A 22,822-nucleotide genomic window follows, 5' to 3' on the forward strand; every position below is an offset into this window, starting at 1 on the left:
AGCCCTGGCTGTCCTGGAACTCACTTTGTAGACCAGGTTGGCCTCAAACTCAGAAATCCACCTGCCTCTGCCTCCCGAGTGCTGGGATTAAAGGTGTGCCCCACCACGCCCGGCTCGGCTTACTCTATTTCATACAACAATGGAGCTCTTCTTGTGCAGAAACCTCACTTTTTTTTTTCTATATAAGAACACATCTCTGATTTTCTAATGCTAGTTGTTGAAAAAAAATCATTTATGAGACATAGGTATAGCATTTTTCCATTTATTAACCAAATGTGTGACTTCAGTAATGGACTGGAAGCGTCTGCCCACCCATTCATCTGTGTAGTGTAGGCCCTTCTAAGAGCACAAGAGCCCCTCAGTCCCCATGTTCCCATACTCTCATCCCAGCTTCCCACGGCCAACTTCTGCCCATTTTGCTTGCTAACATGGACGACGATGCAGACAGATTACATTCTCATCCTGGATCTGGATTCTAAACTCGGAAAGGCCACTCAAAAGCCATTGCCACTGTGCTTGGAGCGGCAGTGTTCAAGGAGGTGGATGACAGATGGTTTTTCTTTACTGATCCAGCTGTGTGTCACTGAGTGCTCAAGTTATAGGTGGAAGGTCCTTCCCTTCTTGAGTGCCTCTAGATCAGGCTGCATTAGTTTGCTTTGTATGTGGGCCTTGCCAGTGAGGGGCGTCTCAGTTCATCCCACAGGGACTGTCTTTCTCTGACTTTCATGCTTATCTCTTGGTGTCATTCAGCTCTTTTTCTACTCTCATGTCTGTTAACATGGGCTTGGAAGGAAGCTTCATGCTTTTTTGTTTTTTTTCAACATTCTTCTTGGGTCACGTAACTAGTAAGTGTGCTTTGTTCAAGTCAATCCAAAATGCATTTTCTTCACAGGAGATTTAGCCCAGGCATGGTAGCCGCAAATACTTGTACACAAGTTCAATGCCAGTGTGGGCTATACTGTGAATTAAAGGCCAGACACCACACACACACACACACACACACACACACACACACACACACGTACGCACGTAAAGCTGAGAATCCTATGATTAGTGGGCTAGCTGAGTGAGGTAGTGAATGTACTAGGGCAGTGGTTCTCCACCTGTGGGGCATGACTCGTTTGGAAGTCAGATAACCCTTTAGGCTACCCTGGGATACCCTGCGATCTTATCTTGAATAACCCAAGATTAGCAGACTGCATCAACACCTACACCCAAGTTGTGATAACACACTGTCATCTCTCCAAGTTGCCACCAAGACCAAGGGAAACACCTGAGGTGACTGCTTCTACCAGCAATTTCTCTACTTGCTAGGGAACATCTGTTGTGTTTATTGCTGCTGCTGTTTTAGAATAGTCATTTTGTGGGTGGGAAGTGGTATCTTGTGGATTTTGACTTGTAATTCCTTAATGACTGGTAATGTTGAGCCCCTCTGCATGTGCAGGTTGACCATCTGGGTATCTTCTTCACCGAGATGTCTATCCTTTGCCCATCTTGAATCTTTTCAACTTTTTGCTAAGAATGTAAAAGCTTAAAAATACACATATCACTGCTTGGTACTCAGCTTTCTGTTCCTATAACAAAATAAGCTGGGTATTGTATAGAAGAGATTTATTTAGCTCACAATCGGCTCTGAAGGTCCAAGACACCACAGCCCTCTGGCTGCAGCTCAGCCCAGTGGTTGGCTTTCTGGTGGGAGTGTGCATGAAGTGGGGAGATCACATGGTAAGAGAGGAAGCCAGGTGAGGCAGGAGCCAGGGTGCTCTTTTAAAGCAACTATTCTTGGTAGGACTACTTTATACCTGAGAGCACTAGATCCTTCTAAACAGTGGTCGTGCCACTGAATGTCTTGAAGCCAAATAGCAAGGCTAAGGACTGGCAACCCTTCCCTGCAACCACACACCTGCTTCCCAACCCGTCAGTCAGCTTTTCATTATCCCAGCAGAACATCTGAGAGGGGCTAATTTCAGAGGAAAAAAGATGTTCTTCAACTCAGCATCTCAGTGGTTGAGAGTCTGGATGGCTTGGCTACGGGTGGATGGAGGAGAATGGTGGACAGAAAATCGCATCTCAAACCAGGCCTGGTCTTTTTACAGCAAGACTCTTGTGTGAGCTGTCATGAGGGATACCATACTCCACGATGACCCAAGAACTTCCCATTAGATGTTACCTCTTCCAGATGGTATCTCTGGAAGGTTCTGTGACTTGAGCCTGGCCTGCTCTGACCATGAAAGAACTTGGGACAAACACAAATGATAAACCCAGGCTCACTGCAGAGGCTATACTAATGTACACATACTCGGCCCAACCACAAACAATGTAGCACTGAAAACTTACTGGAGATTGAGGTGGGGTGAGAGTGGACCCTCAAGTGACCATACGTGACATGCACTAGTTCTTCATCAATCCCACCAACGGGTCTCAGCCTAATCACACTGGGTTTTCCCCTGTCATGGCTATAGTCTGCACCACTATTTGCTGGAAGAAGGACCAACTGCTGCAGCCCCTCCCCCTGGCTTTATGGCTTAATGTAAGCCCACTACAAGCTGCCACTCTCTGCTGACATGACCACTCTGCTCTGATGGAGTCTTTCCCAGTCCCAGCAGACAGATGTCACCGGACATTAACCAGTGGATAGTGATGGTTCCTACGGAGTCAGTCACACCAGTTCTGCTGTCCCCGAGACACTCAGCTTAGTGTTGGATTTAGGACGTGAGAACATCTGTCCTGTCTGAGACAATCCTCATTTCTGCTGAGACAGCTGTTCTGCTGTTAAGGACTGGAGGGCAAGCCTGGGAGCTCGCTGGAACAGGACACAGAGCTTAAGGCTGTCTGATGCAGGAACATAATGCAAAGGGCAGAGGCCAGCTGATGGGGGATGCAGACAGAGGGGACTGCAATGTCTACGGCTAAGGAAGTGCCAGGTACCCTATGTCCTTGCAGCAAGAACCCTGGATCTGGGAAACATCTGGGAGCTTGCACAAGTACAGAATCTCAGCCAATCCCAGGGTGACTTATGTGCACGGTCAGGTTTGAAAAACACGCCTTGAAATCACTGGAATTTAATCCTTTTAACCATTTGTGGTTGTTTAGAGACAGGGTTTCGATTTGTGGCTGGAGCTAGCCTCCATCTCAAAATCCTCCAGTCTCAGTCATGCACTAAGATTTTAAGCATGAGCCCCATGACTCCTGGGTTTCCAGTAACCCTCTGAGGAGAACAGCTAGTTCCAGGGTTTTATGGATGTGCTAGTTAGCTTCAGCTGTCTCCATGATAAAGCCAGTAGTGAAGGAGTTTCAATTGAGGAACTGCCCATATCAGATTGGCCTGTAGCCATGACTCTAAGGGATCGTCTGGACTGATGATCTGGGAGAGCCCAGCTTACTGCAGGAAGCACTGTCCTGCCAAGCAGGTGGAGATATGTATAAGAAAGCTAGCCCACAGGGCCCCCAATGGAGGAGCCAGAGAAAGTACCCAAGGAGCTGATCTGCAACCCTCTAGGTGGAACAACAATATGAACTAACAAGTACCCCCATAGCTTGTGTCTCTAGCTGCATATGTAGCAGAAGATGGCCTAGTCGGCCATCATTGGGAAGAGAGGCCCCTTGGTCTTGCAAACTTTATATGCCCCAGTACAGGGGAACACCAGGGCCAAGAAGTGGGAGTGCGTGGGTAGGGGAAGTGGGGGAAGGGTATAGGGGAATTTCGGGATAGCATTTGAAATGTAAATGAAGAAAATACCTAATAAAAAATTGGAAAGAAAAAAAAGAAAGAAAGATAGCTAGCTAGCCCACGATGTGTTATGCTGGCATGTGGGGTAGCAGGGCAGCCTTCCACATGGTTGCCACCTGGAGTTCCTGTCTGACTTCCCTCCAGGATGGACTGTGGCCTGGGGGTAGAAGGTGACATAAACCCTTTCCTTCCCTCCGGCTTTTGGTTAGAGTACAACAGCAACAGAAAGCAAGTGAGGCAGCCCGTGGATGAGGAAACAGAGAACAGGAGTTTCTATCCTCCCTTATCCTCTTCATTACAGGAAGGGTCCTGCCTGAAGCTTCCTAGTAGGCAGAGGGTAACACAGTGATTCAAGTGTGCACCTGTTGTACCCACATCTCATATTCTTCTTTTCACCCCCATGCCCCAGAGCCTGCCTACTCAAATGGTGAAGGAATGGTTAGTAACTAACCCTGGGTTTCCTTCCTTCCTTCCTTCCTTCCTTCCTTCCTTCCTTCCTTCAAGACAGGTTCTTACTACGTAGCTCTGGCTGTCCTGCACTCACTCTGTAAACCAGGCTGGTCTTGAACTCTCAGAGATCCACCTGCCTCTCTCTGCCTTCCAAGTGCTGGATCTAAAGGTGTGTGCCACCACACCCGGCTGACCCGTGGTTAAAGAGAACCTACAGCAGGTAGGAGGCGGGAGGGTGGCAAGAAGAACAGCAGCTAGCAATGTGAGTCTGAAACTAACCTGGGCTACACAGCTGGTCTGCAGAGGCAGACACCATGTCTAGAAGCAAAACCACAGGGATTCCATTGTGCTTGCTTTGTGGCTTAATTTATTGGTTGATTGATTTTTGGTTTGAGGCTGGGTTTCCTAGGAATGTCTGAAGCTACACCTATAAAGTCTCACCAACACGACTGCCTGAACACAAGCTGAATAAATACGACAACAAGGGCATGCTGAAGTGGATGAGGGAAAGGCCACAAGACCTCAACCCTACACAAAACACAGGCGACTAAAGAATGCTGAGAGGGAGCGAAATCATCTTCCTCAGGGAAGAACAAACCAATTGATTATCTAATACCAAATGCTCAGCCCTAAAGCCATACACACAAGTAAATGTATTTACAGATACATGTATACAGATATGCATGTAACAACTGCTAATGTAAAAAGAGATCATGAATTTGGAAGGAAGGGAGGAGGGATATAAGGGATGGCTTTCTGGGAGGAAAGAATTTGGAGATGATGTAATCAGAACTTCAAAAACAAAAGAAATGATAAACAAAACATGGTTATTATTATTTTATCTTTTATGTGCATGGTGTTTTGCCTGCATCTGCGTCTGTATACCACGTGCCTGGTATACAGAATGGCCAAAAGAGGGCATCAAATCCTTTAAAACTGGAGTTAAAAATGGTTGTGAGCTGCTGTGTGGGTGCCTGGAATCAAACCTGGGTCTTTTGCAAAAGCAGCCAGTGCTTTTAACTGCTGTGCCATCTTTCTAGCCTGTTTGTTTTTACAGAGACAGGGTTTCATGCAGTCTAGAGTGACCTCAAACTTGCTCTGCAGCTGAGGATGTCCTTGAACCCCTGATTCTCCTGCTTCCACCTCCCAAGTTCACAGACATCACCATGCCCAGAAGAATAAGCAGCGTTTCTGAAGGCTCCAAATTCCTTTTTAAAAAACAAAACACTGGATATGGGGTATAAGCATTTAGTTCCAGCACTCAGGGGCAGAGGCAGGCAGATCCCTGTGAGTTCAAGGCCAGCCTGCTCTACATAGCAAGTTCTAGGTCAGCCAGGACTACATAGTAAAACCCTGTCACATTTAAAAAAAAAAAAAAAAAAAAAAACGGAAAAGATTTTATGTCAACGGCAGCAAAAACATTTAAATGAATTTATAATTTTTAGTCAAAGGGGGGAAGAAAATCTAGCTCAGGGGTTGGAGGGAGCCATCCGTGCAGACAACCTCTGCTGTGTGGGTCTAAGTTTCATGGTAGCCAGGGCGAAACAGACACATGCATGTTGTTTCTGCTGTCAGGAGAAAGTGTAAGCTATTTTGGAAGGAGAAACTTAGATTCTCTTGGCATCTGAAGTGTCTTTCAAATATCTGTACACATAAAAGGACAGGATTCTGACACTCAGCCCCAGACAACCATTGCTGTCCATAGGTGACATAGTTCATGATGTTAGAGACAACTGAATTCTACTCAGTCAAAGGGCTGCCGATCCAGACAATCAAAATGGACAGAATCACTGAGTGCTCAACCCAGGGCTGGAAACTTAGCTACTGGGCTTCACAGCCAAAGCCCCATACCTACTCATTGACTAGACCTTGTATCAAATGAGGCAAAGGTGGCAGTGCCAGGAAACTGCAGGCAGCCTAGGAAGCCAATGGTTTATCAGTCAGTAAAGACAGACACTTTAGGCGGGAGAGTCAGTGATCAACATTCTAGCAGCATCAGGTGAGAGACAGCTGGTGTCGGTAACTGGCAAAAGGTTAACACCTGACACACAGACAAACTTTAAGGAGCATGCACGCTGCAAACGAAACCCAGGCTCCCTGAGACAGCTGCCCTCTATCCCGAAGATCAAGTCTAAACAGAGCGCTGCAGGAACATGTATGCTAGGAACAAAACCCTCAAAGGCTGATCAAAGGATGAGATAGCAGATTCCAGTCCATCGCCAGGGTAGCAAGGGACACATAAAAGGACCGAATTCTGACTCTCAACCAGCAGACAGCTATTGTTGCTAGGTGACACTTCCTCATCCCGCCCTTCCCTTCCTGCTCACACTTCCCAACTTCACCAAGCTCAGCCCCTTCCTGTCTGAACCTGCTTCTTGCTCTCCCACACTCCCCCCCTCCTCCTACCACAACTCCACTGCTTTTCTCCACCAGCCTGCTTTTCCTTTTGCTGCTTCTCACACTCACCCCTTGTGAGGGTTTGTATATGTTCGGCCCAGGGAGTGGCACTCTTAGAAGGTGTGGCCCTCTTCGAGTGTGTGTGGCCTTGTTGGAGTAGGTGTGTCACTGTGGGTGATGTGGCTTTTTTATGTCCACCAGCACCCATTAACCTTCCCGAATCAACTCGCACAATCAGGACAATTCCATACATGCATACCCAGAAGGTCATCTTCCATGTGATTTTAGGCTTTGTGATGGTGAACATTCATCCTAACAGTCTTTACCTATCCTTGGCTGGCCTTGAACTCACTATGTAGACCACTCTGGCTTTGAACTTGTGGCAATCATCCTGCGTCTGACTCCCCAGTGCTGGTATCCCAGGCATATACTACCACATCTGTTTTTTATGGGGTGCTGGGGATGAAATCAGGACTTCAAGCATGATAGTCAATTACTCTACCAAGTCTCTAGTTCACTGGGATTTCCTGGCCCTGGTGCAAACAAAACACAGAAAATCAGTGGCTACAGTGGGGAACACCCAGCAAGGCCTGTTTTCAGATTCTTCCTGGCTTCTTCCAGAGATGGAGGCCAGACCAGTATAATGGTCAGCTTCAGGAAAGAGAGGCAGGGCAAGGGCAAGGGTATGTGTGTTCGCTCTGCTTCTATGACCCACCTTGGAGAAGAGAATTTCAAGTCTCTAATGCCTGCCTTTAAGAGTAAAAGGAGCCTGTGCAAGGAAGGCAGAAGTTCAGAGAAAGACTTGGCTTCTGGGGCCTCGGGACCCCACCATTATAACTTCTCTTTACCATCTGTGGTGGTTTGAATTTGCTTGGTCCAGGGAGTGGCACTATTAGGAGGTGTGGCCTTGTTGGAGTAGGTGTGGTCTTGTTGGAAGGAGTGTGTCACTGTGGGGGTGGGCTTTGAGACCCTCCTCCAAGCCAGTCTGCTCTGGGCTTCCTTTGGATGAAGATGTAGAACTCCAAGCTCCTGCCTGGACACTGCCGAGCTTCCTGCCTTGATGATAACGGACTGAACCTCAGAACCTGTAAGCCAGACCCAATTAAATGTTGGCCTTTCTAAGAATTCTTGGTCATGATGTGTCACCACAGCAGTAAAACCCTAACTAAGATACCATCTTTACCTTTATTGCTCTGAAGTTGTTCCCAAGCTGCTTTGGGAACATGGCAAAAGCCAAAATGCTTTAACCTGACTGCTCCAGTCATTAGGAAACGGTAAGAGCTTTGGGGATTCCAAGCCTGAAGGAATGGTCAAAACCCCAAAATAGGGAATGCTGTAACATCAGCCACACTGCGCTTATTCAAATCCTTCCCACCACATAACAGCCATGCGTATTCCCTGTCAACCCAGCTCCCTTCTCAGCCAGACCACTAGCAGCTTCCTTGTCTGATCTCTGTTGGATTTTGCCCACACCTAGGCATGAGCCTCCTGCCTCAGCTTCTGGCCATATCTAGGCGGCCGTGCTCATCTGCAGGAAACCCTGCACCCACCTGCTCTCAGTGACAGGAGAAAGCGATGTACCAAAGCACCTTCTTTTCTTCACACGCAGCTGTGCATCGTGGGACACCTGCTGCCTTTCATTCTAGCCACACTGGGCTGGCTCAGTGCTGGAGGCCATATTGACCAACTTCTATTAAGACTTTTCACAACTGTGACACTTATCTTAGGTGACTTTAGGAAGATCTCTTTTGAGATCCCATGGGTGTGGCTGAGCAGAACAGATCACAGCAAGGTGACCAAGCAGCAGAGACTGTGCCTCCAGCTCCCTCCTGTGTCCCCATACTCCAGCCCCTAGCCTTCAGGATGGTACCACTTTATCTAAGGCAGCCTTTCCAAGTTAACCCTTCTAGAGATGCCTTCACAGATACACACGGAGTTGAGCTCTACACATCTCCAGGAAATTTTGAATCCAGCCAGGCTGATGTTCACAATTATTCGGCATACTCTAGTTAGACGCTTGAGGTGAACTGCCCTCAGTTTAAACCTCTGTCTCAGGGCTGGGGAGATGGCTCCATTTTTAATCCCAGCATTCGGGAGGCAGAGGCTGGTGGATTTCTGAGTTCGAGGCCAGCCTGGTCTACAGAGTGAGTTCCAGGACAGCCAGGGCTATACAGAGAAACCCTGTCTCGAAAAACCAAACCAAACCAAAACAAAACAAAACAAAAAACAAACAAACAAAAAAACCAACAACAACAANAAAAAAAAAAACCAAGAAAACCAAAAACCTCTGTCTCAGAGGCAAGCTCTTGGTTTGGTGGCAGGAAACAAACTTGGGAGGTTTAGAGAGGTAATGAAGGCAGCTCAAGTGCCGAGAGTGGGGGCATTCAGAGCTCAAGGTTCTTCTTCATAGTACCAACACATCCCATATTTTTGACTGCCCTTGCAGCAAACTGCTAGCCAAAACTAATCCAGCCAAGTACGTGTTCCTTACAGACCTCACTGCTAATTCAAGGGTCCTCCCCACTGAACCTCTGAGGTTGGTGTCTAAAGACACTGCCCAAAGCATTGTTAGTAACAGCAAAAAAGAATGTTCATTAATGTAGAGTTCTTAGATTAGGTTTTGAACAATTAGTCTCAGTTTCAGAGAGATTAAGGTGTCAATCAAGTAGCTTGTGGTGCTTGTGAGTGGTCACTTCCATCTGTGGAGAAAGGTATAACTTAGGTGGGAAAAGCTAAGGCAGGGCCATCACAGAAGAGCCCTTCAGAGGCAACCACCACAGGCTCTATAGGAGGCTTCCTCCAGATCTGAAGGGGGCTGAGAGGGTCAGGGAAGACGAATTCCACGCATCAGGCCAGGCCTCAAGGTTCTATGAATGGAAGGAGGCCTGTGTCATGTGACATGTATCTGTGCTTGAGAAGTCAACTTAAACTGGGTGGTGAACAAATACTTTTTTTTTTTAATTATTTATTTTATATATGTGAGTACACTGTCACTGTCTTCAGACACACCAGAAGAGGGCATCAGATCCCATTACAGATGGTTGAGCCACCATGTGGTTGCTGGGACTTGAACTCAGGACGTCCTGGAAGAGCAATCAGTGCTCTTAACCGCTGAGCCATCTCTTCAGTCCCGACAAATACATTTTTTGAGAATCTTTATACTTTTATACTTCTGGACTGTTCTAGGTATGTATTTTCTGTTCAGAGGGACCTGGGTTTTGTTTGTTTATTTTTGGCACAGGGTCTCATGTAGGCCATGTTGGCTTTGAATTTACTATGTAACCAAAGAGAACTTTGGAATTCTCATCTGCCTGCCTCTGCCTCCCGAGTGCTGGGATAACACACACACACACTACCTGTTTTACTGCCTTTGTTCTTCAGGGGGATTATGTGTACTCAAGTGGTTGCTTAAAAATCAATTCTTTACACACAGGCTTTGAGGAAAATAAGGGTACACATTAACTCTTAGGAAATAGAGAATCTCATCTTTGCGCAAACACTTGGCATTATACTCATTTAGCTTGTAATACTCAGAGCTAAATGATGGCCAGCTCTGTGTTTTCTTTGTAAGATTATGGAGATTAGCTGCAGGTCTGTTCAGATGGAGAGTAAGTCAGATTTTGTCCAAAAAAATAAAAAAGTATTTAAGATTATAATTTTAAAGGCCAGGAGGGAGTAAGACGCCAGAACTGCCTATGTGCAGTTGCACTGGCGATTTCTAAAGTGGAGTGAGGGAACGTGGAGATGGCTCAGTGGATAAAGGCCCTTTGCCAAATCTAACAACCTGAGTTTGATTCCCAAAACCCAACAGTGGGAAAGACAGACAGAACTGACCCTGTCAACTACTCCCCATATGCAATGGTATGGCAGCTGTATGCCTCTACAACCCCCGCCAACAAGTAAATAAAAAAAGAAAATTAGTCACCTTATTTTAGGTGAATTTGATGGCCAGGTTATGTTTAATCTTGACCATCAACCATCAATTAGATGGGATCTATGATCACCATGGAAACCCGTCCATGTCAGGGGTTATCTATACTAGGTTACCTGAGGTGAAAAGACCCTCTCTACATGTGAGTGGTACCATTCCTGGGGCATGGGCTAAATACAGGAGACAGTATCTACTGCTTCCTGACTGTGGACCCTCAGTGTGCAGCTGCTGCCTGCTCTTGCCAGTCAAAACAAAGCCTTCCTTCCTTCAATTTCTTTTGTCAGGATTTTGTTGCAGCAACAAGTAACTAAACTTGGTAAACCTGACCGTGAGGTTCTTGGCCTTGGGAACTGAGTTGTAAGAATGTGAACAGTTTGAAACTTTGGGCTAGAAAAGCTCTACAGTGTTCTACGAAGAGCTTCACAGGACAGTCTGGTACCAGGCTGGAAGATAAGGTTACTGAGAGATAGGAAGACATTAGAAACCTGCGTCATGAGATTCCAGAGGAGAAGAGGACCTCTACTGCAAGCTGGGCTAGAGGCCACTCAACACAGAATCTGACTGTATTCTGCCTGTATCTTGAGAACATTAAACCAGAAATACATAGACTAAAGAAGATTGAACAACAGATTATTGGAGAATAAATAGGCAGTTGAATAAATCAAGGGACGCTTAAAAAAAAAAAAAAGACCTCAGAAGTAAATGAAAATTCCTATGAGGGAATGTTATAGCTCTCAGTGCCCACAGTTTAAAAAAAAAAAAAAAGTCAGAAACCCTGAATAAATCACTTAATGATGCACCTTAATGAGTTTGAAAAGGCAGGAAAAATCCAAAATTCAAAACAATAGATTGGAAGATCTAATTAAAAGCAAGGCATAGGGGCTGGTGATATGGCTCAGCAGTTAAGAGTGCTGACTGCTCTTCCAAAGGTCCTGAGTTCAAATCCCAGCAACCACATGGTGGTTCACAACCATCTGTAATGAAATCTGATGCCCTCTTCTGGAATGTCTGAAGACAGCTACAGTGTACTTACATATAATAAATAAATAATTTTTAAAAAAAAAAAAGCAAGGCATAATTAATATAAGAACAATAACAAAAAAGAATCAATAAAACTCAAGTTGATTCTTACAAAAGATTCATAAGCTTGACAAATCCTTTGCCTAACTAACCAAAAGACAGAAGACCCAAATTTATAAAATTAGGGATGAAAAGGAAGATAACATATCAAAGAAATTTAGAAAATTTTATGGACATACTTTAAAAACCTATATTTTGCAAAATTAGGAAACCTACAAGAAATGGATTTCTAGATATGTCTGACCTACGAAAGTTAAAGTTTCAAGGGAGGAGGAGAAATTCCTCTAACAATTCTCAGTTTGATTCTCCATTTTCAATTCGTTTGATAAACCAGGCAACACCTGAGGAGTAGGGCGCTCGGTTTGAACTGAGGAATCCATCTAGGCCAAAGGTTGCACCATCAGGCCGCCAGAGACATCAGGGCTGCGGGCTCCCATCCCTCCTCTCTTGGGCGGAGCCCCGAGGCAGGCTGCGACGGGGCGACACTTACCAGCACGAAGTGAACCAGTGCGTCGTAGCAGAGCCAGGCGAGCACCCAACGCTCCACCGCGCTCCGCCCGCGGCCCAGGCGCAGGCCCAGAGCGCACCCTATGGCCAGCAGCACTGAGCACAACAGCAAGGAGGAGCCTGCCTCCGGGCCCAGCGCCCAATGCTCCCCCATGGTTCCACAGCACACCACGGCGAGCGGGGAGCCTGCGAGCTAGCCTCTCGTGGGCGGAGCTTCTCGTGGGCGGGCCTCCGAGGGGCCGGCCTTCCGGCCCATTGCCCCGTCGGGCGGTGCAGCCCATTCCGTCCTGATGGTTCCTGGACCCAGCCAGGTTCATGCTTTACATATTAACTGCCTCCAAAAGATACAGTAAGTCTGACATCTAACGAGGCTCAACAAAGTGAAGTCCAAACGGTGGGGATTTTTTGTCCGGAGATGGTAAATATTGAGACAAAAGGTTCTAAAGATGCTTACCAAGTCTTGTCAAGGAGGCTCAAGCGAAGTCATTATCGGCCTATAGGCCTTTCAACCATTGTGTTTGAGCAGTCTAGCTACTCAGTATGCAGCCCAGGCTGGTCGAATTCAAGGTTATAATCTTCCTGCCTCGACCTCATAAGGGCAGCAACCCCAGGCAGGTATCACCATGCTCCCACTCCTCCAGGCTTTTAAATTCCATGCAAATGGCTGACCCTATTTCTGATACTTAACCCTCAAAACTCAAATGCTGTATGCCTCCTCTGGGGCCATGCCTCAGCTGCACAGCACTTGCCTGGCAACCACTAGGATTCGGGATGGTGGGGTGGATTCTGGGAAAGGGGAAGGCAGTTGTTTAGTTGAGTTAATCTCAACTTTGCAATAGAGGGCATTTCTGCAGGTTGCCTCTATGGCGGGAAGCCAACTGAGCACTGCTGAACTATGTACCTTTAAAAATGGCTGGCTAGGAGAGTGAACTTTGTTATGTGTACTTTAGCAAAGTCGAAGATTGCTGGCATAAGTTAAAAAAAAAAACTTCTTCCAGCCACTTCTTGTACTCTTTTATTGGTGGCAGATAACATCTGCAGAAATTATCTTTTTACCCTTTATTACGACTGCCTTACCCTAGAATACAAACTCCACAGAGCAGAGGCTGTGACTGGTGTGTCTGGTGTGTGATCCTGGGCACCTATTACAGGATCTGACAAATACCAGCTGTCCAATCCAAGAACTGCTAAGAGAGCAGAGCCAGTCCAGTAACAAAAAAACCAATTACTCTTCGATATGGTCAGTGTATTTCTCAACTCCATTTTCTCTATCAAATTTTCTCACAATTCTTTTGGTGATGGTTGTGTATTTGACAGGACTTAAGATGAACTGGGAGACTAGACTCTGATTAAGTTTAGTTGTTAGTTAAGGTGGGAAGGCATGCCTTACCTGTGGACCTGTTCCTTAGGGTGGGTCCTGGGCTGACTAGAAAGAGAAACAAGGTAAGCACCAGCAAGCCTCACTCTACCTGACTATGAATGCATGCCACTAGCTGCCTTCAGCCCCTGCCATGACTGACTGCCCACGGACTAAGAGCCAAAGCTCTTAGTTTGCTAAATCTCTTAGATTGCTTCTGTCCGTGTTTTATTTTTAATCACAGTGGCAGGAAAAGCAATGCACTCCTGTAACTAGCCTATCCTCCACTAACAGGGCCAGGGAGAGGCTGATAGCTAGGGGCAGACATCACTGCTTGCTTGTCATCTGTAGGATTTCAGTATTCTGTGAGCAATGGTGAATCAGCACACAAGAGGGATAATAGAAGATTGGCATTTGGGGCTGAAGCATTAAATGGATAGTTCAGCAGTTAAGAGCATTTACTAGTTTTGCAGAAGACCCAGTTTGGTTGCCAGCATTCAAGTGGCAGCCCATAGCTATCCATAACTCCATGTCCGGTGGATCCAGTGTCCTCTTCTGGCCTCTGTGAGCAGCAGACAGATATCTAACCCATTTACATACCTTAATCCTTCTCTCCACTGGCCTTTGATAGCCTCTGTGCTTCTGACAATGCCTGTCTGTGTACACACTTTTCCCACCTCCAGGTTTTCCAGCCAACTTGCCAATCATTTAACCTGTTTTTGCAGCACAATCAGCTTCATAGTTTGCAAAAAAACCAAAAACCAAAACAAAACAAAACAAACAAACAAACAAACAAAAAAACCCAACCTAATAGAAACTTCTTCACTAGGTCAAGTGGACCACACTGTACCAAATGCAGCTGACCCTAGAAACCACTGGCTGGCAGCATCACCTTCCTCACCAGGCCACTCCTGAAATGTGTCTATCCTATGCCCTGGCATAGTTCCGGCATGGGACAGGATGCTCAAAAAATATTTTAGTGTTTCTAAAGGCTTAGTCTTAACCATTCATAAAAAAGCAAAGACACAGAGTTACAAAAATGATATTATGAGTAAATTGGATTGAGATAGCATAAAATTTAAATTTTAGACGGCAAAGATAGGGCAAAGAAAGTTTAGGCTGTAATTCTAAGTCTAAGGCAAGGCTGGAAATGAACTAGAACTTTCTTCCCACCCTAGAATTGTGTAGAGGATGGAATGCCGCCATTCACTATAACCAGAAACTAGTCATTTTGCTCATTATTGGGGTCCGTGGCCTGTTTAAGTGGACAGGAACCAGGAGCAGTAAGGCCTTTACAACCAGGACTGCAGCACTGCACAGGCGCTCAGGCTGAGGGGGGAAGGGGTGTGTGTGTATCTACAACAGTTCAGTCTCTTCTGCTTTCTGGAAAAGTTAAACTAGCTCCAATCACAAAACCTGTAAAGATGGACATTTAAGAGAAGTGAATGTTTTTTAGGACAGGAGGGAACAGCAGCCATTATGCTCCCTTAGAGTGAGTGACTCAGCACTTCTCAATCCTGTCCCTTAAACGGCTGCCCCAAAAGAAAAATAATAAATCTTCAAGCTACCACATAGATGTAAATGTATGCTCTGTAACACACTCACAAGACTGGTAAAATCGCTATCCCATAAAGACATTCCGTATTTACCTTATAGCTTTATATACACAGCCTCAGGAGAGTAGCAGATGGAAATTTCTGTGAAGAGGGAGGGGCACTGCAGAACAAATGGTACTGTTTTATTTATTTAATGCTTCTGGGATCTGTACTCAGGACCTGGAGCTCAAGCTCTCTACTTCTCTCCTGCATTGCTTAAAAAACTTGTACGCTTTCTGAGGGAAACCTTTTGTGTGCCTTAGGAAGTAATGAACATGAAAAGTTTTCAAACTACACCGACTTTTGGAACCAACACTAATTTAATTCCTGAACAGCACTGAGAAAAGCCTACTGTTCACACAGCAGACAGCTGTGCACTGCCTCTGCTAAATAAGCCTTTACTACAAGAGTGGATCCGGGTCAATGGTGTACAAGGATGGCAGTTTAGGCCATCAGAAGATGTTTAGCAATGTCTATAGGCATGTGTCCGGCTGTCTGGCCTGGAAGAGGATGAGCTGCTGTTAGTCTGGTGACTAGAACTCACAGATGGAGCTAACCATCTCACTGTCCACAGGAAAACACCTGCAGAACAATCAGTTACCCAACACCAAGAAATGGGCCAAAACAAGTTATCTACTGAGCAAATCAATCAGGGAGACAGGCTGTATCCCACATCTGATTTCCCAAACTGCCATCTTCATGACTGGTCTCTACATATGTTTCTGAGAATCATTCTGTCCCACGCTTTTGATTACATGAAGTTTACTTCTAAGCTTGAAGGTAGGGTCCATGAGCACTTTCTGGGTCAGCTGACTTAGAATCAGTTTAAGAAATAGAAATTATATTCCCCCACCAATAGTAAAGTTTTCCAGAGGGTTAAAAATCTAATCATAGTCAAAAAGTGTTAAAAAAAATTACCATGGAAAGATCAATGCCATCCAAATGCCAGATGCTCTTGGTTTACCTGCAGCGATGAATGTCCTAAAAAGGATGCACATCTGAAGGAAATGAGAGCAAGACTGTATGATCGCATTGATTTACTTATACACTGACTTTTTTGTTGTTTTTTGTTTTGTCAAGAATGGCTTTCTCTGTGTAGACCAGGCTGGCCTTGAAACCATAGAGATTTAGCTGCCTCTGCCTCCCAAGTGTTGGGATTAAAGGTATGCACCACTGCACTGACTTCTTTTGAAATTATTTTGAAATGGCAGTATACAGAAGAATATTTCTATACTCAAAATTCTGGCTGTTCTTTTGTTCTTCTAATTAATCCAAGATTTCATTCAGAGTCACTTCTCCCTTGAGAGTAAAGGCTTTCAGGGTTACTTCAATTACTACTTTCTGTTATAATTACAGGCTTTAAAGTTTGAATGTCTGGTTCATTTCATAATCACACCATCTTTTCAAAATAACTGGGGTTTTCTTCTAAATTACAGCATTTCAATACACAAACTGGCAGAAAACGGTGTGATGAACTATGAGCTGAGGATTGCCAGTCTCCACCAGGAGCCAGGAAGGAATCCTTTCCAGGCTGAGCCGGGACTGGAGCCCGGCAGAGCCAGCACCTCGACTTTACTTCTCCTCTTGCTGCCAGAACTGCACCACAGTTTTTGGTGTTTGAAGCCCCTAGTTCACTGGTTCTGTGTTATGGCAGCTTAGGAAATTACACACATGTTGGTATTTCTCATTTGTCAAAACATACTCTCTACAGTAGCTACTGGTTGGTCAGTGTTATGGTAGAAAGGAAACATCAAAATACAATGACAGTCACTCATGCTTCACCACCACTGTGGCTGGCATTTGAAGATAAACAAAACTTAAATGTAACCACACAGAAAACAAAGCTAAACAATTATTTCCAGAAATAAGTCTTTCAATGTTTTATCATATTTGATAGCAGCTTTTTTATTGGTTACAAAACCTAAGCCCATATACAAAATTAGGAACACGTTTAGATGCCTCTTTTGAAAGAACATTTTAGTCTTTTTTTAACTGAGTTTTAAAAAAAAAAAACAATGCAATTTTAAAACACTGTTTTGAAAACTTAAAAGTGCAGCAATACACTCAGTTTCCTTATCTACGAAATGGTGTGATTCCAACTCAAAACTGGTCAGGTCACGGCAAACCGCTCAAGCAGAGGCACGGAGTCTGCACTACTTGATGCCAACGTTACTTACCGGTTAGTTTGCACTTAAGACGAGAGAGGAAATAGGAATCAACACAGTAGAAGCCCAATTTTAATCTCAATGTGTGCAAAATTTAAAAGGTAACTGTCAGTTAAGTAGGGAGAGACCAGAAGGAAGTAACTGGAAGGGGGACAATTCACACTATCAAGAAGGTTTTGACTTTAAGGGTTTCACCAGAGTGTGTGACCTTAATTCATTCTGACTTTGTTACTCCTACTTTTAGTGAACACTACACAGTTTCAAAATTTAGACAAGTGTTTGAACAGGATGCAGTTACCATATGAAGCTTTAACTCAAAATTTGGGTAAAGAAAAAAGGCACAATGAACTTCAACTCAATTTTATGTGCACAAGAGTTGAAAAATCTGAGCCACCTTAAAGAGAAATTGATTCTAAAATTTATAAAACCTATAAATAATCAGAGGCCAAACCACTATATTAAAACAGATTCTCTAGCAAGTAAAAATCTTGCAGTTTAAACATACGCTTGTATCCATTTTAGATACAAGACAAAACTCACTCTTTAAAGTGGCTCCACCTTGGCAGATACATATATTTGTAATGAAGCACACCTGCTATGTGTTGTTTATCAGTGAAAACACCCCAGCTGATTCACAAAGCTCTGATGGCATCTGTCTCCTCTTCATCACAGTAAATACACCCCCCCATCTGAAAACTAACTTAGTTTAGATTTCTATCCCTTCACATCAATGCATTGGGAAATTATACCCAGTGAACAAGAGCAACAAAACCATTTCTGTGACAGCACAAATTATTTAGTTTAAAAAATTTCAAATCCATATTCATTCATTAATAACTGGGTCAGACCATTTGCCATAAGCAATGACTTTACATAGTAAGGCCAGATTTTGCAGAGCTTAAGATCACTGCAAATCAGGCTGAGTTAAATAACTGCAGACCATTCCTCTACACAGATCCTTGGCTTATCTTTTAATGTGTGCAGATGCTTTGAGTGAGATCTGAATGAGCTCCAATACTCAAGAATGAAGTCTTGTAACACTTCTAGATAGTTGCTGGTTTGTTGCCACCACATTATCAAAAGTACTGGTTACTAAGTAAAAAATATTTTAAGACTAAATTACAGTAAACATGAAAGCTCCACAGTTTAAACCCAATATAAATCAACCATATCCAATTATCAAATTAAAACAAAAATAAAATTAACCCCTGGAAGCTGAAAGCAAGACTTTGTCTTCAAACCTTACCAATGAGTATTTAGACCTTTTCCATTCTTGTTTTGACTTATTTATTTATGTATTTTTGTAGTCAAGGACTCTTGCTTTCAACTTAACAGAAGTTCAAGTCTGTAACAGGTTGCAGCTCAGGTAGAGACCATGCACAGCATTTGATTATTCAAAACAGCAGGAACACACAGGCTGAAGTGAGTGGTCAAATAGGATTTGCTGTTCTCAAAAATTAGGTATAATGGCGATAGCATTACCATTGATATCTAAAGCTCTTCCTCCAACCCTGGCTTCTGAGGCAGATAATAAACACATCAATTAATGGTAGGTGAAGTACAGTTTTAAAAAACTTATCTTTTTAATCAACAACCAAGTTTCTTGTTTTTAAGTTACTTTTGTGTCAGTTTCACCAATGAAAATCATTTGGCTTGTACTTTTAATTCTTCCACATAAGAATATGAAAATATGTTTGTGGAGGACAATGATGGAGGCTCAGATCACACTGCACCTCTGTAGTCTTCCAACATGAATATACATCATACCAAAGTGTCTTGATCCACAGCGCACCTTTTTCCAAAGGCGTATCAGTGGGCAGCTGATATACCACCACTATGGAATATTCTAACTGGAGACTGCAGTTGTCAGCATGTGGCACCAGGGAACATGGAAAATATAGGGGAGTTGAGATGGTTAAGGAGAATTCTAAAACAGTTTAGGAAATCATGCATATGCATTTACAGTCCATGTGAGAGTGACTTTTGGCAACTGCAAAGTGACTGAGACATGGCTTGCTTTAGAAGCATCAAAATGAAGAGGCAAGAGTGCTGGGAGCCTTCTGTTGCTTGCTGTCTTATCGCTTGGTGGCCATCTGGTGGTGTTTCATATTGAATCAAAGATGCTGCACTTAATTGACCTTAGAAATTAAATTCTTTTGTTTGAAGGTTGGCTGTTGGGTCAAAATTGTAAGTACCTCCTTGTGTTGCTTCGGGAATGAGGCTAGGATCTTCATCAATCTATGAAAACAAAAGAGAAACTCTGAATGAATTTTAACTACCTAAAAATACCCAGGAAAAGCAGTAACAATTTTACTGGGAAATTAAAAATAGACAATTGAATATGCATTTTTTAAAAAGTGTCTGTCATAAGTTCCCGTATCTGCAGAAGTACTTAACCTATCTGAACATTTCTAGAATTATTTCTTCCCAGTTAATAGGTTAAAAATATAACAAGAATTCCTTTATAACCTGATAATGAAGTTTTAGATGAAGTATGAAGTATTTTTTAAAAAGTCATTGATGGAGTATCTAACAGAAAATGGTACAAATAATGCACACTAGTAAGAAATTCTTGGTAAATGGCCACTATATATGAAAGCCTCAATCTACACCCAGACATCTCTATTTTATTTTATTTTATTTTTTTTGATTTTTAATATTTTTATTACATATTTTCTTCAATTACATTTCCAATGCTATCCCAAAAGTCCCCCATAGCGCCCCCCCTTCCCTACCCACCCATTCCCATTCTTTTGGCCCTGGCATTCCCCTATATTGGGGCATATAAAGTTTGCAAGTCCAATGGGCCTCTCTTTCCATTGATGGCCGACTAGGCCATCTTTCGATACATATGCAGCTAGAGACAAGAGCTCCGGGATTCTGGTTAGTACATCATGTTGTTCCAACAATAGGGTTGCAGATCCCTTTAGCTCCTTGGGTACTTTCTCTAGCTTCTCCATTGGGAGCCCTGTGATACATCCAATAGCTGACTGTGAACATCCACTCCTGTGTTTGCTAGGCCCCGACATCTCTATTTTAATATTTACTTACATCATCACCAGAGAAATATTGATCTATGATTTCAAATGCTAATTTATATATGTCTTCATTTTCATGTTGCTGCAAAACTTCAATTTTCTCCAAACCTAACAAAGAACATAAAAATTGAGGTGAGACTAACCTGTACAGTCTGATTATAGAAAACTCTATGAACCTCAGAATATGCTCTATCTCCACTTAAAGATGACAATTTAAAAAGCAGATAAAAACTTAACCAGCAGCCCAGTAAGTCCTTTCCCTTTAATGTTTTTATAACAACAACAAAACTAAAAAACAAAAACAACCACCAAAACATTCCATCTGACAGAGATCTGATCGAGTTTGTTTTTGGTTGCATGGCAAGTTAGTGCCAGTACAAGATCTGAAAACCTCCCAGAATGTTACATTTTAAACATGATATAGCATATCATATCTTTTGTCTTCTATTTTTTTCTGCATGCTATTTCATGACTGTGAAATTTAAGTTTTTAGAACTTAATAACTGAAGGAACCTTTACATGAAAAAACACTTCATTTTAATCCCAGCACTTGGGAGGCAGAGGCAGGCAGATTTCTGAGTTCGAGGCCAGTCTGGTCTACAGAGTGAGTTCCAGGACAGCCAGGGATACAGAGAAACCCTGTCTTGAAAAACAAAAAAACAAAAAACAAAACAAAAAAAAAACCCACAAAACACTCAAAAAAAAAAAAAAGNAAATAGATTATGATCCACAGGTATAAAGAGAACACTAATCACTGATCTCTGTTCTGGTTTTATGAGACAAGGCCTGGGCAGTCAAGCCTGGACTTGAACTTGCAGTCCTCTTGTCTATTAAGTGCTGCATATAGGTGTGCACACCCGGGCTCATTTCAGAATATCTTTTGAATTTCTAATGCAGCATGTACTTCATGTACTAGATATGCACACATTAGTAAACGTAAAACCTTAGTATTCATCCTCGAGATATCTTTCTTTCAAACATATTGGAATAGTTCATTTTTAAAACATAATATACAAATCAGAAAAGTAGGGAAATAGGTATCAACAATAATAAATGCAAAATGCTTAATAAGATTGTATGTTGTGATTATTACAGCAGTACAAACAAATACAGTTTTAAACACTAAAGAGAAATAATTCAAGTTATTCAAACTTTCTAAGTTATGAACTTGACTATGAAGCTAATTTTTAATATCTTAGAAATAATAGCTATCTTAAGACAAGTATGAATATGAATTAATAGTCAGATGACCTCCATGTTAGTTTTGCTTCTACTGACACTCTTTATATGAATTTGGACAAAACTCCCACATACCTTTTTGCTTTTACTGACCTGTGATGGCTATTGCATTTTTTTCTCTAAAGCATAAGTGGTGTAAACTATCCATATAAGTAACAAAAAATACAAACACACAAATCACTAAATTGTAGTAAAAGAAACATCTTAATGTCTGGACACTTTAGTACATACTGAATAGGTAAATGAAAATATTTAATAACTTCTGTCCTCTTATCTTCAACATGCTTTTGTAGCAAGCCTAAAAGCCTCTTCAACTTACAGAATTCAAACAAGATGAACAAGATGAACACAACCAGGCAACCTCCCAAAGTAGACAGAGTCCACCCAGTCCCACAGTAATATGTGCAACAAGAATAAATGTGTTTGCTTTGTCCAGAGTTGAAATGCTGGATTCAACAGAGCTTTTACTATTCTAGTGGTCCACATCAGGCCACGCACACACTCTGGTACACTGTGACATCAAGTGGAACTATGATTTGGCTGTGGTTTGATTTTCAGTATAGAGTAGTTCGGAGGGCGTTAAGAATCATTAAAAAGTGGGGCCCTCTGATGGTTCAGTCCTGGGATCTGGTCTTTAGAAGACTTAGTAAAACCTTTGTAGACCTTCCTTAGTTTCATCTCACAATAGGAAGTTAGTGAAAAACACTGCATCTGTCCCTGACTCACTATTCTCTTCCATGTGTGCTTGGCACACACACATACACTCAAACCATTTTGTCCTTGACGCTTTGTCACTTTCCAAAACTCTGAGCTAAAAAAAACTATTTTTCCCCATAAGCACTCAAACCTCAGTCTTAATTTGACAATGGAAAACAAATGACTAATGAATATTTCCTAAAATCCATCAATTTCCAGGAAAGTTGATTCCATAACTTGTGTATTTCCAAAATATGAACTAATGTTTTCTTTTTTTAAAAAATCCTTTAGTAATGCTAATATGGATAAGACCAGCAACAATGACCATTTATTAACAGTGTGCCCTCAGTTGTCCTCTAGATAAACTGAACTCAGAGGACTAGTGTTTTTGGATTCCAGGGGGACTCCTTACCTCCACACTCTTCTATGATCTCAGCTATTGTGCTTGCTTCATCACCAGCCATTATCAGGATGTTTTTAAGACCATCTAGAACCACCTGCACCACTTGAGAATCTTTAACTGACAGTAAGTTACAGAATGGTGGTATTACATTCTGCTGTACAAGGTATTCAACCTAGACAATACAAGAGAAGAAATATCTTTAATATATGTTAATTCTTTTTCCTCTAACAACTG

At 42.9% G+C, this 22,822-nt stretch overlaps 2 protein-coding genes across 3 annotated transcripts in view; both read right to left on the minus strand.

Moving 5' to 3' along the window:
• The window catches only part of Ebpl (EBP like), a 19,562-nt gene extending 7,240 nt beyond the window's left edge, over positions 1–12,322 (minus strand). Inside the window, exon 1 of the mRNA XM_021182117.2 lies at positions 12,079–12,322. Coding sequence (XP_021037776.1) covers positions 12,079–12,249 — 171 coding nt within the window. The 5' untranslated portion in view covers positions 12,250–12,322. The remainder of the gene's footprint in view (positions 1–12,078) is intronic.
• Positions 12,323–16,923: 4,601 nt separating this feature from the next.
• Positions 16,924–22,822, minus strand: part of Kpna3 (karyopherin subunit alpha 3) — a 91,180-nt gene continuing 85,281 nt past the window's right edge. For both annotated transcript variants that reach the window (XM_029469010.1, XM_021181469.2), the window contains exons 15-17: positions 22,598–22,760; positions 20,264–20,358; positions 16,924–19,450 (exon numbers count right to left, since the gene is read on the minus strand). In XM_029469010.1, coding sequence (XP_029324870.1) covers positions 19,352–19,450; positions 20,264–20,358; positions 22,598–22,760 — 357 coding nt within the window. In that variant the 3' untranslated portion in view covers positions 16,924–19,351. The remainder of the gene's footprint in view (positions 19,451–20,263; positions 20,359–22,597; positions 22,761–22,822) is intronic.

This window comes from Mus caroli, chromosome 14, assembly GCF_900094665.2.
Source record: "Mus caroli chromosome 14, CAROLI_EIJ_v1.1, whole genome shotgun sequence".
In the NCBI taxonomy this organism is placed as follows: domain Eukaryota; kingdom Metazoa; phylum Chordata; class Mammalia; order Rodentia; family Muridae; genus Mus; species Mus caroli.